At 40.7% G+C, this 16,066-nt stretch overlaps 1 protein-coding gene across 6 annotated transcripts in view; it reads right to left on the bottom strand.

The window, feature by feature from the left end:
• Positions 1-16,066, bottom strand: part of TSPAN9 (tetraspanin 9) — a 167,567-nt gene that overhangs the window by 70,024 nt on the left and 81,477 nt on the right. The window contains exon 1 of one of the 6 annotated variants that reach the window (XM_017735931.1): positions 7,236-7,292. The exons of the other annotated variants lie outside the window; for them this stretch is intronic. Coding sequence (XP_017591420.1) covers positions 7,236-7,277 — 42 coding nt within the window. The 5' untranslated portion in view covers positions 7,278-7,292. Of the gene's footprint in view, positions 1-7,235; positions 7,293-16,066 lie in introns of those variants that run through there. 6 annotated transcript variants of the gene reach the window in all.

Raw genomic sequence — 16,066 nt, forward strand, 5'->3', positions numbered from 1 at the left:
GGCGGGGTACATCTCGATGCATATGACCTGGATGTGTGCACCTAAGGATCCTTAAAATAAATACCAAGGTAAAATCCCTTTTCCCCTTCTAACCGTGTCTGACTCTTGATTTTAAGACCAGGAAAAGGCATCAACCACAGCAATCACCAGTGACCCAAGCACTATTCCACCCCATGGATTCCCAGAGTGTCCAGTGGGAAATGAATGAAGAGCCCAAGGTATTCCCCAAAGCATCTTAAACTCTCGAACAAAATGCTATTCTCCCTTCTGTAACCATAGACACTGTTCCATGCTCACCCAAGCCATGCAGAACCGGGCACCAGGAACTTTGACCCAGAGACCAAGCAAAGATGATGAATCCCAGCTTGTTCCAGAGTAGGCAAAATGGCACTGGTGATCACAGAGAGTTTTGCCTGTTTCCACTGTTTCAGTCAGCCGCTCACTCGAACACCAGCGTGCCCAACATGCCAATCTCAGCTTTGCTCTACCAGTTTCCCCGTCTTCTTTGGCCTAGAAGCTCCCACCTCTTCTACATTTCTTTTCCCTTCCTATACCTTGTGAATTAACTCACCACCTCCAGAATGAATTCCACTCCAGTTTCACCAGCAAATGTCACCCCATCAATCACTCTGCTTGCATATTTTTATCCCTTTACCTGCCTCATTTTCCATGTGTGTAAACTCCCAAAACAGACCCTGCCTTTAACTCTGAACCTACACATAACAATGAACAATGAGACCCATGTCTCTAGGAGTCTCTAGACATTCTACTGACACTTATATTAAGGTGTTTTTTTTCTCTAGCTGTGTTACTTGGTCAAATAAAGGTATCATCTCTTCCTACAAACCTCAGCACAATAATAAGAGGACAATAATAATGGTGTCAAAAGCAAGAGCACTGTGTAAGATTCACGTTATCAGCACAAGTTACAGCAGAGAAAATACCTAACTGTGACACCATGTTTGAGACATAGATTGAAGAACAGTCTGCCCACTCGGACGCAATGTGGAATTTAAGAAGGCACAACATAATTACCGGAGCTGGTCTTGGCTAGGAGGCCAGGATTAGCACTCCAACACTTCTGAAAAGTGGCCAGGAAGGCTGTTTCGCCTCTCAACCAAAGGAAATAAAACCATCATCTGCTAGATGGCCCCCAAACACTATTTGAGGCATCATTTTTACAAAGATTTTACAAGTGTCTTTACTGATACACCTGAGTGATGTGCAGCATCAGTGCATCCCTTAGCACTGATCAACCCAGAAAACCAAGTGCTCTTCCCTGTCTCATAAATAACACACCCTTAGCTGTCATAGATTTTCTGTAAATTTTTCAGCCAGTTACAGAGACATTAAAGGAAATAGTGACCTAATTCTGACACTGTGGTTTCATAATGTAAAGATAACCTAATTCTTCAGTAGTCCCAAAACTCCTCTCCCTGATAAATGACCTTCTCCCTAAAGTATTTAATATTGCTTTCAGCAATTAGAGGACTGAACAGAATATGCAAACTGGAAATTAAAGAGCCTTGCTTTTCCTTTAGATCAGTTAGGATGATGTGCACAAACACAGAAAAACAGTATGAATTTTATTGATGTGCTGCTCTGCATCCTAAGATATGGGCAATCAGATCTCTTGCTTCAGTGAGTACTGAGATCACAGGTCATGAAGGAAAGTTGCTTTCCCCCACAGTACAACACTATTGCTTTGGCGCCTAGAAGTTCCCTTTCATTTTCCTAACCATCAACAGGTATGGGCTCTAAATAGATCAAGAAAGGTGTTGGTACAACAGTTCCAATTAGAGTTAGCAAAGACAATGGCCAAAAATATTCAGCAAGCAGCAATATGACAGATTCCTACCATATTATTAATCTGATCAAAAATAGTTTACATCATCAATTTAAAATATTTTAGCCCCCAATTCAACAGAAAACTGCACTGAAAAGCAAAAAATAGACAAATCAACCAGGATACAGATTATCTTAGCATGACTTACCCTTATGCATGGCCTGAAAAAGTGGAAGAGAATAAGACAGGGAATGGTCATGAACTTTTCAGGGAACAGGCTAACTGGATGGATTCATTAACAACAGTTAGTGAAGTAGAGGAGAGCTTCTCTGCAGCATCATGCACATATGGAGAATCGGCCTTCTCAGAGGAATGCCTTTACTTCAGCAAGGAAGTGCAACAGATGAAGCTATGTTTTACCTTCCATCACTCCTGCATTACTATCAGTGCAAGAAAGAAAGGTCTAACTTCTCTTGGAGCAAAATCTTGTAACGAGTACACCACTGCACACAGAATCTTCACATACACACACAACCATGTTGCTATTTGCAAGCATCATTAAAATAATCCAATAATTTAATTTTACTTCTTAAAAACACTAATGCCAATACTAATGAATACTTTATTAAAGTTACAGCAATCTGCCTTTTTTGATTGCTTTCCAGACAAAATGCTTGCTGAGCATTCCCGCTTCACTTCTGCAGTCTTCATCCCTTTTGAAGGCCACATGACAGCCTCATGTTACATCATCTGAAATTCACTGCCAAACCTCAGTGCACTTGCTTTGAGAATTTGTGGCTTCCCAAGACTTCTTTCCAGTGACACCAATTCCATAAACCTTCATGGAGCATAAAAGCAGAAGGGTAAGTCCTCCACCCTGGCCTAAGGACCTCTAACAAAATGGTCACGGAAGCAAGAAAACTGCAAGAACTTAACAAAGTGCCAGGCTTCAGCATGAGGACTTGGGTCAGCTTGGACAGCATGCATTATTGGGAAGCATGCAGAGCAAAACTTCCTTTCATAAGAACAACTAAGTTACTAAGAGCAACAGGATGAAACTTCCAAAGCCCTCCTGGCTAACATATATTAGTATTTTATCAGTGAGCAGCATCCTCACTGAAAGGTACACACTATGTCCTTTTTCTCTCCTTCACAAGTACTCTCCTCTAACAGATGGTCAGTTTCCATGTAGTAATGATCCACTGTAATTAAAAACCCCATTCTCATTAGCCATCCTCCAAGAATACGACAGCTCTGGCTCACTTTTTCTGATGAGTATGTGTTTTGTTTAATGATAAACAGCAGCCAGGAGAATAAAAAATACAGTAAATTTCTACACTGGGGACGAGTGGAGGGGTTGGATTGCAGATTCCTAAAAGACAAAGACCATTCACCAAGGTTGAGAACGCCAAGTTTGAGGGTCAAGACAGACCCTAGTAATCAGCATGTGAAGTTCAGCTGTCTTTTGGAAGGATTCACTGAGTGTAATTCATATTCCCTTCACCTTTCAAGTCCTTTTCTCATTTCAAGTGAAATCAACATTTACAATGAACTGTTCTATTGTGTTCACAGAACATAATTATCACAAACTCTGTTTGCTGTGGAGACACAGATTTACTGCTTCCCCTTCCTGCAATTCCTCTCCTCCTCTCCAGCTAGGAAAGCCAGAGGGCCAACACAGACATATTTTTCAAGAGCCATTACACTTCCACCAACTCTACAGATCATTTTGGATTCAGTGTCCCTCAGAAAGGAGACCTTGTGGACTATTGACAGTGTCTGTACAATTACTGACTCGAAAAATCTGTAACACCCAAGAAAGACCATCATCATCTAGAGGTCCTATGGGGAGGAAGAACAGCTTTGCAGACAGGACCTTTAATCAACCTCTGCAGATATGGTTTCAATTCTTAGTTCTTCCATAAATCACTCTCTAACACTCACCATCTGTAAATATATATGGAGAAGCATTTCCCAATTCAGATCACAAACACGCAGCTGCTGGGAGCACCTTTTACTGTCTTTTAACTCAGAATCTCATCAAGCAGAACCTCAGTTGCTGAGTGGTATCCCTGAGATGGTACTTCTGCATATAACAACGCAGGCAGAGCCCCACCGTGCTCCATGCTAGGTTACCTGCAGGGTCCCAGGAGGAATAGTAGAGCCACAGAGACAGACAGAATAGTACAAGTTAAAGCATCCTCCCAGGACTAATTTCTTGGCTGGCAGGTACATACTATGGACCCAGGTTTAAGATAGGTTTTTTTGTCTCTACAGCTCCTCTATCAATTTTTCACTTACTTCAAACTTCCCACGAGCCTAGCAAAAACCTGACTGCAAGTCAGTAAAAAGCAGGTATTTTCTAGTGCCAGATCTGACTCCTAGATAGAAAACTATAATTACCAAGAAAAAATTATTTCACATGGCAGTGATGACACACAATACCTCTTATAGGGAGCTCTATTTTCCACTTCAAGCAAATAGATTTTCTGTCCTGAGCATCAAAAATTTAAACCACTCATACTCCCCAGTGTTTTGCATTGAGCATGGCTCATTTCCAAAAGTCAATGTCAAAAAGCAGTAGGGAGGTCCAGTGTTACATTACATCTCAATTTTTTCTGCATCAGTCATGTTTGGTTTGCAGTTTTCAAATACAGTTTTATGTGGCGGTTTTTCTGCTGACTCTGAATCCTGAAGTATCAGCCCTGGGTTTTAGAGACAAACTGAGCTATTTTCTTCTGTCACACTTTCACTAATAGCAATATTTTGGCAGGCAAGTTCTGCTCTACTGTGCAGGGTCTCATTGACTGAACAAAGCCACTGTTTCTGTGAATCAGAAGCAGATCTGCTTCTGAGCTGGAGAAGCACTGAAAGGACAAAAAGTTAAAAGCTCTCCAAGTTACCTCAGTCATAAAATCAATAGATGTGACTATGTGCATCACAGGTGGCCAGCTTAGAACATTTGAGCCACGTAGGGTGTGCAGCTAACACTCATGGGTCAGCCCTATCTGACTACAGGTTTGCCTCATGCAGCAACTAAGCACAGGGACCTGTAAAAAGCTGTTGTCACCTCCCTCTCCTGAATTACTCACAGAAATCCCCTTCCCCAGAGCTCTCCTAAATATGAGGTATGTACCCTGTGGCATTCCATCGCTGAGAATTTTAATGCATGTCTCACAGGGCTGGGAGAGCTGGACACCTGCAAGATACAAATGGCTTCATTACGTGTCACTTTTATACAGCTCTTAGACCACATACAGCATAGCTAATAAAATGTCATCTCATCTGCCTGCCACTTCAGAGGTCATTACAACTACATGAAAAAATAAACAAGGACAAAAAAGCAGAGAGATGATCTAGAGCAGACAGAGGGTCTGACTAGAAGAGAAATACACAGTGCTGATTTCAGGTCTGACGCGTCCTCCTGCATGGCCCTGTTAAGACAGTCAAAGCCTCAGGTGCCTTGTAATCCTCAATAAAGGGCTTTGAAACTTGAAGAAGGAAGGTGTCTTAACACCCCTTGTCCCTATCTTCACCTTGGATTTTTGTTAGTTTCCCTGTCAGGAGCACACGGAAGTATTAGGCTTCTCGTTGTAGCAGGATGCTCTGCTTAGAGCAGGGGAAAACGAGCTTAAACATTTTTATTTGCAAAGCTATCAGTGGTGAATGGAGAAAGGGATGCCATGCTGCTTTTGGTGTTGAAGAATGCTGAAACCAGTCAGATTCATCAACCCCAAAGTTAAACACTGTGAGGAAGAAAAACGTACCTGATAAAGTACCTGATAAAGGAACCAAGAAGTGATACTACTTACAACTTAAATAAAGATGCTGAGCTGGCACAGCTGGCCTAGAGACATAGGACTGACAGTCAATCACTTTATACTGTTAAAATCCATTCCCACTTTTTAACTGTAGAGTGTTGTAACACGCTCCTTCTCCAAGTGTGTGTGTGGAAATTCCTCGCTTGAGTGCGGACGCTCCTCAAGGTTATTCCTCAAGGCTGAGCAAAAGAGGTTTCCCCACAGTCATCAGCATAGGTGAGAAACATCAATCTCTACTTAATAATTAGTTTTACTAGCTTAATATAATTGCTTCAACATTGCTCCAAAAATAGCGCACTATACTAGTAGTTATAGCTACCTATCCTGATTAAGATCTTCTAGTCTGATCATTATAATTATCATAGTAAGTTGAAATAAATAATTTATTTTATATCTATACAGACAGATAAATAGAGATACTTGGGTTGCTATCCTTAATCCTGCAGGACAAAGTTCTATAAAGGTTCAATTACACCTATATAATCCTTTAGGAATAAACTGTTGGCAAAGTCTGGGGCCAAGATTGGTTCCAGCCGCACTAAGACTCCCCTTTGAGAAGGAGTTTAGAAAGCAGGAGGATCCTTTCTGCACCTCGTGACTCAGCAGGAGGGCTTCTTTAATACATTTTGTCTGAAGCTCCCATTCTGCCCGCAACACTGGTGAGTCTTGACTTGATTTATTTATTTGACTTACGCTCAGGAAAGGAAGCAGTAAAAAGTGAATTGCACATAGCCACAAAGTAAACACGGTATCTGCCAGGTCCTTGGGTTCTTCTCACTTTTGACCAGTTTTTGCTTTGGAAAATAAAAAACTACAAGGTTTTTCATCTGGAGCAGAGATAAGATGCTTTCATGCTCTGCCAGTGTATGCCAAACCTATTTGGAAGGCAGCATCACCAGGCATCTTTTTGTGAGCAAATCTATTAAAAGAAAGCTCTGTAAAGAAATTGCCTCAAGGCTCCAGTTCAGTGGTAGCTATGGGAGTGTTCCTGCGCTGTTGGCTTGCACTCACTGTGGAAAGTCCCCATGAAGTCATGAATAAACGGAGCTCTTTATGCTTTTGCCATGGGATCACATGGGCATATCAGTCCAAAATGAACAGGAATCTCTTTTACAAAACCCCACTATTCTGAAGATAGAAGAATGGATTCATTTAAGCAGGTCTTCCCAATTCAGTACCTTTGAATAAGAACTGTTAAATAAAAGCTCATGTCATTTGTCAGCTGAAACGTATTTTCTATCTCCATTGCTATATTTGAGTGACTAGGCTTTGAAAACAACTTTTAAAACTCTCTCCTAATTAACACCTTAAACAGAGATAACTTGGAGTCATGTGACTTAACAGCAACTACGTCAAGTAACAGTTTTTGCTCAATGCCAAGGACATTTTAAATTAAGTCTCCCACTGCATGACAGACAACTCTATTCACAGAAATGAGAAAGAAAAAAAACTAAAACAGTAAAAAATGCTAAAACAAATCCACGTGCCCTGTGAGTCTGCAAATGGAAACATCATTGTCCTTACTCAGGCACAGCAATGCTAAACTGAATATTCAAGCTAAGATCCATCACACTTTGCTTAAGCCATCTACAAAGTAGCAAGGTAGAAGCTCTTGTAATAAATTTTACCTGTCTGATCTGCAGCACCTCCCTCACAACGAGTTCAGCCATAGCCTCCGAATCACCTCCAAAAGGAGCTTTTGGGGAATCTCTCGGGTACAGCATCCATAGCACACACCTCCACAGCATAGATAGATAATTAAGCAAAATGACTCCTCTCCATGGAGCTGGAAAGACAGTGGAGTTTTCCTCATACAAAGAATTCTGTCACAAGCTGTTGAGAGCAAGCTTAACAAATCCTCAGGCAGTAGCATCTGGCCAGTCACTGAATAGAGTACCAGGCATTTTAGAGTTTGAAAACTGGCCATCAACATTCTTCTCTCAGAGAGCTGACTTCAACAGCAGCAAAGCCCAGTCTGTGATGAAACCTTTCAAAAATCCTACTTGTGATTATGATGTTCAGGTTCAGGCCTTCACTTGAAATTGCTGGTTTTCTCAGTTGCCCATTTTGTTGCGTTTTTTTTGCAACTGATGGCTCAGGTATAATTTTCTAAAAATTGATTTCAGATAAGACTATAGAACAAGGCTTGACTTTACAAGAGCTTGCAGAAGTGTTTCAAAATAAAAACTTTACTGAAAACAATAGTCTATTAAAAAGGCATTTTTAATGGGCTTGACTATTGCCAAGAGCTCAAAACCAATTCCAGTTCATGACCAAGAGTACTCAGTCTTTCTCCAGTGCCCACTGTTTCACCCTGGAGAACCAAAAGTATTTGTAACCTCTTCCTCCTCCTCCTTTCTGGAGTGCCAGGCAAAAGGCTGCCTCTGCTCTACCTCAAGGAACTGAGCTGTGACCTATCATTAGCACAATCTCAAACTCAATCCCGTGTAATGTCATGTTCTCTATCAGGGTTTCTTAACCATTTCTAGATTAATAATCCTTCAGAGAAAAACTAATTTAGGGTCCATCCAACACAGCGATGACACTGTCATGTCTCTGTGGCAAACTCTTGCGCTCCCAGTGTTTTCCTTTCAAGCATATGCTCCTGAATCTTTACATGGCCTTTTGTTTCAGCACAGCAGTGCTCATTTCAGCCCTAAGACAGATCTTAAATCTATACAGTCTATATAATCCTAGGCAGACATAATTCAATAAGCCTATTTTTCCTTTTCATGCTACTGGGTTTGAACATTTTCTTTGCTAAACCTGCCCACAACACATCCTATAACACCAAAAACCTTGAGCTGACTACCCATAAAATATATTGCGTCAATGACCAGACATAAATCTGCGCTGATGCTGCAGCAAAAAGAGCCACTGCTGAAATGAATGTCACATCAGGTTGTGGTCTCAGAAGAATAGACAGAAGAAGAGACACTATAGGGCAGAAACAATAAAGGACGAAGCCTTCCTCTATCCCCTGAGCTGCTATGAAGCAAAAAATTAGGCCAGAGACTGTCATTAAAGCAGTATTGTAATTACAGCTTCTAGAACCCTTTACCAGTAAGTTGAGGACAGATAAAAGTTTCTTTAGAAGGTGCTGAGCTTCTTTCAACAGAAAACAGAAAAACATCTCTCAATCATCCACTCAAAAATGTGAGGTCACGTCAGAGAACTGTGTGCATACAGGCACAGTGCTATCAGATTTATAAAAGCGGTGCCTCACACAAGTGCAAATGAACCCTCTCAGCTTTGTCTGGTGGAGGCTGGGAAAGAAAGCAAGTAAGCCAGCAGCTGTTATTCCTCAGAAACCTGATCATAACCTCATCAGGATCTTTGCTTCCCCACTCAGTTACTCAAATTCCAAGCCACTACACTGAACCACAAAAGAGCAGATATGACATTAGTACCAGCAAGGCTGGGCATGGAGAACAGATCAGTAGGTGTCCAGCTGAACTTTGGGCAGAAACAAATTGTGTGCTGTGGATCCTAGGAAAAGAAAGAAAGGAGGAAAGAGACTGTGGGAATACAGGGGAAGAAATTAAGGATGCCTTTATCCTCTAATTTCCCCTCATACTTCTTTATGAAGCACACAGCAAAGCTTTAGAAGACAAAAATACTTCTATATCTATATTCCCACAAGTAAGCAGAATTACAATAGTGTTGTTTCCCTCCTTTCACATTAATTTTATGCACATCTCTCTTAAATATGTTTGTTGAAGAACTCTTCGTAGATCCAGAGTCAGGATCTCCTAATTGCAGTAGTAAGAGTTCTTGAATAATAAGGAAACAGAAACCATCCAGACCCAAACAAGAAATTCTTCCTTCTTTCTGCTCTGGCTGCTCTCCCCTATCCTCCTGAAATGCTGTGATGCTATCTGTTTCTTCATGTTCCTGAGTCTCCCAAGATACAGGAACTGGGAGAGCCAATACCTACGCAGAGTTATACACAGAACCATAGAACGAGGTGGGACACCACCGTCAGGGATGCAGCAGATAAGGACAGCCTTGAGGAAGAACAAATCTTTTCCCACTTTTTGCATGTCACCTCCCGAGATTTAGAAGAAATAGTAGTTTCATGAGAAACACATTTCATGGTGGGAAGCACAGAGCAAAAAAAATCACTGCTTAAGAACCAGAAAAATTAGAAAGAAGCAACAATTTAAACATCAGTGACATTTCTGATAATGTGTCTAATGGCACAGCACAGAAGAAAATTAATCCTTAACTTTCTAATTTGGATTTATGGGAGAAGTATAATTCAGTGGATCTCCAGTGTGTAACATACAGGGAGTATTTCAGCTTTCCAGAAGCATGTGCTGCTTCAATCAGGATATGTCATTGGAGTAGGTTGGGGAGTACTCATTAAATCACTTGTTTATTATTCACACTACAGGAATGTGAGTTCTATTGGTAAAATGAATCAATCAGAGAGCAAAGAGCTATTCTCTGGAGTCTGCATTAATCAGCCCGACAAGCTGTCACTAAGGATTGGGTCAGGCTCATAACATAGCATCCAACCAGTGGGGAAAAAAATCCCCGAGACGGCTGAAACAGGGAACAGTTCACCCATTTAAAGCTGTCCCCAGAGGCTTGTGTCAACCATTTATTACTGCTCACACACAGCTGCAGAAGCTTTTAAGTGAGAAACCTGCATTCTCGGACGTTCCAGAACTGCGTGGAAACATGCTTGATCCCAGCTAGTTCTGGGAGGACAAGCAAGATGAAGTATCCTGAAAGAAATACTGCTGGGCTTTAATACAGCCCTCTGAAGAAAATGCATTCATGAACCTGGAAAAGGCCTAAAACTAGGACACATGTCAGAACAGATACACTGTTGGGAAACACTCAGAGCTGTCATGCAGTCTGCACTTCAATAAAACGTTTTTTAAAAAAACTACTATTTTTACAGACTATTTTTCATACAAGCACAATGTTTTCAAGGTTTAGCTGTTGCCCAGACTCCCTCAATGTAAGACTAAAATATAAAGTATCATTTAAAAAAATGAGAATGCACCAAAAAATATAGCTTTTTGGTTTTTTTAAAAAACCCAAACGAAAGAAAAACCCACAACCATTAACCTGCCCCACTCTCTGCCCTGCTGGTAAAACTCATGAACCCCTAAAATCTCATTATTCAGAGGTATACACTCTGTTAACAAGAATAAACGTAACAGAGAATACAAGCACTAGCCAGGCTGCAGGAGCCCTAAAAACAGACCAGAAATGTGGAACAAAAAAAAAGCACTCAGCAGTTCTGGTAATACTGTGAAGCCGTGTAACACATATAGCAACGCATAAAATCAATACACCATACCAGAGAACACAATCACACACTGTGGTCACTTGGATGGAGGAGTGATAAGATCAATGTTTCTGTTCTTGTCAGCACTTGCACCAGCCGCACCTTCAAGCTGGACGGAGTTTAAAACTGAGCATGACCTACAGGGCCAGAGCTGCAGGATGGGCTACAAAAGTTGCTGAATAGCTCAAAGAAGGAGAAGTGGTTTAGCTGAAGTGTACTTCAGGGAAGGCTGCCAGGGAAGGCAGTCCGGAGGGAAAAACAATAAAAGGATGAGTGTCTAATTGCAGCGATGTAATATGAGTGCAAATGCTCAGAAGTGGGGAAGAAAATCTTTCTGTCCTCACAACAGAGCTTCTCCATCTCACTGAACTCTGTATGGAGCGCTGTGCATGCTGCTGCTCTACACTTGATGTTAAAAGCTATGCCACAGAATAACAGAAATATTAGTGCAAGCATTTAAATACAGCCTCAGGCAGCATTGGCAAGACTGTATCCTGCAGATCAAGAGATGTGATTATTCCACTCTATCCAGCACTTGTTAGACCACACTTGGACTACTGTATCCAGGCTTGGTCATCCCAGCTCAAGAAATTGAAGACCATCCTGCATTGTTCCACCAAGACAAAGAACGAGCACAGGTCGCTTCAGAGAAGGTTTTGGCATGTCTGTAAGAAAAACTGAGAACAAACTGAATGAATTGAAAACAAACATTGGAATAGATTACCAAGAGAAATGGTGGCATTCCTCTTGCTATAAATACTCAGTGCTGAGCTTGATAGGACCCTGGGTAACACAAACTAAGGATTTCCCTTCAACAGAAGGTTGGACCAGATGTTCTCTAGAGGTTCCTACCAACCTAGAGCTTTTTCTATGATTCTGTGATCTAAATATATGTTATGCTATATGCACTTCTAAATACTACTTTTTCAGTAAACTCATTTTAAAATAGAATTTCTCAGATTTTTCTTCCCATTCCAGCAATAATAAAAAAAAATTAATGACAAGACAAATGGAGGACTGTTCACTGTTTTTCAGAATTACTGTCAGCATCTATTGAAATTAGCAAGCACAAGACTTAAAAGGAAATTCACAGAATACTTAATTAAACAAATGGACTTTCTGCCAGAGAATTTTGGATAAATGGCTGAAAGGAGTCCCATGAATTCATTCAATTCCTTTAGTGTCTATTAAGCATTTTTTACCATCCACTTAAAAAGACAAGATACACAAACTTTTGGTCTGATCCAGTACATCCAATTTTGCATTTGAGTCTCCTGAATGGGAGATAAATCAAAATAGCAGAAGTCAAATGTAGCAGTATTAAATTGTAACTTCACTATGGTTTATTTGGATCATGAATTTAAATACTCAAAGCAGAACCATGGAAACCCTACCACTAATAAGGTGAACCTTACCACTAATACCTAGTAAATCATGAAGCACAACAATTATTTATTTCAATTAAGCCATAAATGGAAGAACAGACTAAGAGACAAAACAAGAAGAAAATCCAGCAACAGTATCAGGTTCCACTTCTACCTAAAAGCAGAAAGACAAACTCAAATTTCCAAAGAAACTGGGATTCCAACCTGCCAAAGTAACAGATAGCTCTATCACACCAAGATCATACATCATAGCCACCTCCACAGGCGTATTCTATTAAGAAAAAAGAGCCTAAACAAACACAAAAATAAACTGGGAGCAAATCTAACTCCAGCTATCCGCATTTTAAACTGCACCCTGTAAGACACAAAACCAGTGCTGCACTGAAAGACACCCCAGCACCTTCCCAGATGCCAAAAGTGCAAGGAAAGATCCCACCTGAGAGTTCCCTCTACGTTCCACATGCTGAAAAAGCTGTTAGCACAAACATCGCTCAGACAGTAAAAGACTCACGTATGGCGTGAGGGGCTATGGAAAGTAGGAAGAATTGTTACTGTCAGCCATGCAACAACTCCACCTTCTGTAAGTGTTAAATCCAATGCTGGTTTATTTGTTCATTAATTATGGAATATACTTCATTCTCTGGTTTGAAGTCATAAAGAAAATATTACAATGTAATCAATAAAGAGATATGTCCCACAGCCAAGTCTTCACCTTGACTGTCATCTGTTGGATGACAATCTCAAGAAGAGACCTCCAGTTAATTCCGTGACACTTCGCAGGTTGCTGGGGAGGTTTAGGGTTCATGTTGTGTTATGAGAAAACTTCCACTTCTCTACGTACTTCTGGATGTCAGTGGCATGATGCCAGACCTCTAGAGTACACAGCCAAATAAAAGGATGCTGTACTGGTCCTAAACCTGTTGTGCCTGCAGACAACACTGCACAAGCATGTGGAGTTCTGAGGTGGCTTGGCTCTGAAGTCTCTCACAGGGCACACAGCACGTAACAGATGGTCTGTTGCTTAAGACACTTACCAGGGGCTTCAGGGATCCAGATTCAATTTCAGTTTAACTTTGTACAAGTCTCTTAGAAGGACACATCTACACCATGGATATAGACAGATTTAAGCTGTCTCTGCCCAAGTTAATCTGGCAATGAAAGTGCAGGAGGACTGCTGCAGAGACACCTGAGCTCGAGGGAAGTGATCGGAAGGATTTCTGAGCTCGTGGCCACTGCCATGAAGATCTCAACACAAGCCTCTCTGTGCTGAACTCTGCTGCATGTGGACTTCTATAGTGGTTTTGGCTGGGATAAAGCTAGTTTTCTTCCTAATAGCTGGTACAGTGCTGTGTTTTGGATTTAGTGTAAGAATAACATTGATAACACAGAATCACAGAATGCCTTGGGTTGGAAGGGACCTTAAAGATCATCTAATTCCAGTCACACTCCCATGGGCAGGGAACCTTCCACTAGACCAGGCTGCTCAAAGCCCCATCCAACCTGACCTTGAACATCTCCAGGGATGGGGAATCCACAACTTCCCTGGGCAATCTGTGCCACTGCCTCACCTGTTGCTGAGCAGTGCTTACCTTGAGTCAAGGACTCTTCAGTGTCTCATGTTCAGCTAGCAAGGAGGTGGAGAAGAAGCTGGGGAGGGAACGTGGGCAGGACTGGCCAAAGGGATATTCCCTACCATAGAATGTCATGCTCAGTACATAAACTGCAGGGAGTCAGCCAGGAGCCACCAATTGCTGCTCAGGGATGAGCTGGCTGGGATCATCAGTCAGTGGGTGTGTATTGTGCATCACTTGGGGGTTTGGGGATTTCATTTATATCTCTCTCTCTTTGTTATTTCCCTTTTAATTGCAATTATCATTATGTTGTTATTGTTATTATTATATTTTATTTCTATTATTAAACTGCTTTTACCTCAACCTATTTAATTTTTTCGTGATTCTCCTCCCCCTCACACTGGGGTGGAGGGGCGGGGAAACGAGCAAGTGGCTGTGTCAAGGTACTGCTGGGGTTAAACCATGACAACTTGCTAGTTCTGGTCTCTAATGACTCTCAGCCCTCTACCCTATGCTCCAATGCAGACATTCTCTTTGTTTTGGTGTCTCAGCTTTCCATCTGTAGCAGGAAGATAAAAGCACGGCCCATACTTACAGGGTGTCAAGAGGATAAATACATTAAGTGGTCATAAGGCACTCTGGGATTATAGCAACAGATGTAATATCAAATCCTTAAAGCAGTGAAAATGGAGAAGACTGGGCAACTGAAACTCTAAGGAAAGAGCAATTGAGAACATGAAGTTTATTTTTTTCTAATTTAACTGTGTCTCTGCATCCAGAGGACATTGCAAAAGAAAACGGGAAACTTTGGAACACAGAAATTGCTTGATGAAAGGGAAAATGTGGGGGATGGGCATAGAAGTAAAGGATAATGAGATTCTTCACCATCAATTCAGTTTAAAACTACTATGAAATGAGACAAAAAGAGATGTTTACATTTCTGAATTACAATCTATTCATAGACACCTCTCTTACCTGCTTAAGAGCATAACTAGTTGGAAACTCTCCAAGGCAATACAGAGGAAGAAAGGAGTCTTGTGAAGAATCCATGCTTCGTGACACAGCTACTAACAAAATGTAAAAGTATTCAGCAGCACCATTTAAAACAAAGTGTGCTTAATACATCAATTAAGAAGCCTAAAAGAACAAACCTCTGATTCAGAAGTAGCCCCTCTAGTAACTTCCAATTCTCTAAGACAGCAAATTAGGTGAGGAAATTTGATTGACTAGTACAATGCAAATTCTTTTCCCTCTGCTTCATTTTTGCATCATTTCAGCCTCTGTGATTGTACGTTGTGGTATAGAGACACAACTATATATGATGGAATTACTCAAAGTTAACTGCTTCCACTGTTAACCATTTCATACATTACTTACAGAGTAAACTGCATGGTTTAAGTTAACATGCTTTGCAGCACATCCACAACATGGGAGAAATGTGCACACAAGCAACTAATGCACCTCCTCTTAATGACTGGTAATTTGTTAAGCTGATGAACCCCCTACAGCTTATAGTCATCTGTTCATAATCTTATCTTCATCCACAGCCCATTACTGTCTTGCCTCAGTCTTCTTCATGATTAAAAAAAAAAAATTAAAACATTAAACCCTTCTTATTTCAGTAAAAAAAAAGTACTTATCAGTCACAACTCAATACAGTGCTAGAAATTAATAATTCTGTAACAGATGATTAGCATACCAGTTTCTGCTGGTTTATATTCCTTGCTGCAACTCTCAATACATGTCATACACTTTTAAAAATCAACAATAATGTAATCATTTCCTACTGCAGACCTATAATTTGTACCTACAGCAGCAGAAATTGTACCAAAATGCACATAAAACAGAAGTATGGGGAAATCCACAAAAGAAGTAAAAAAGATACAAATTCAGTCTCTGATGCTTTGTGACTTGCCAGTGTTGTATGGGAAGAAAGACATGTAGAGACTAGTTCAATGTATTTTCAAAACTATCCCTGCTGCATTGATTACAAACAGTACAAGGTGTTTTCATTCAGGAGAGTCAGAAGACAGGACTAACAAAAGAAGCTTGAAATGAGGACCAAACAGATTCAACAGAATCCACGAGTACAGAGTTCTCTCCCTACTAAAACAAGCAATATTTTTAAACATTACTAATTCTTTTGATTCTGAAAAGCTAATTCTCATCTCCTACATTTAACAACAAAAACATAGCAA

Source organism: Corvus brachyrhynchos, unplaced genomic scaffold (genome assembly GCF_000691975.1).
Source record: "Corvus brachyrhynchos isolate BGI_N302 unplaced genomic scaffold, ASM69197v1 scaffold44, whole genome shotgun sequence".
NCBI lineage: Eukaryota > Metazoa > Chordata > Aves > Passeriformes > Corvidae > Corvus > Corvus brachyrhynchos.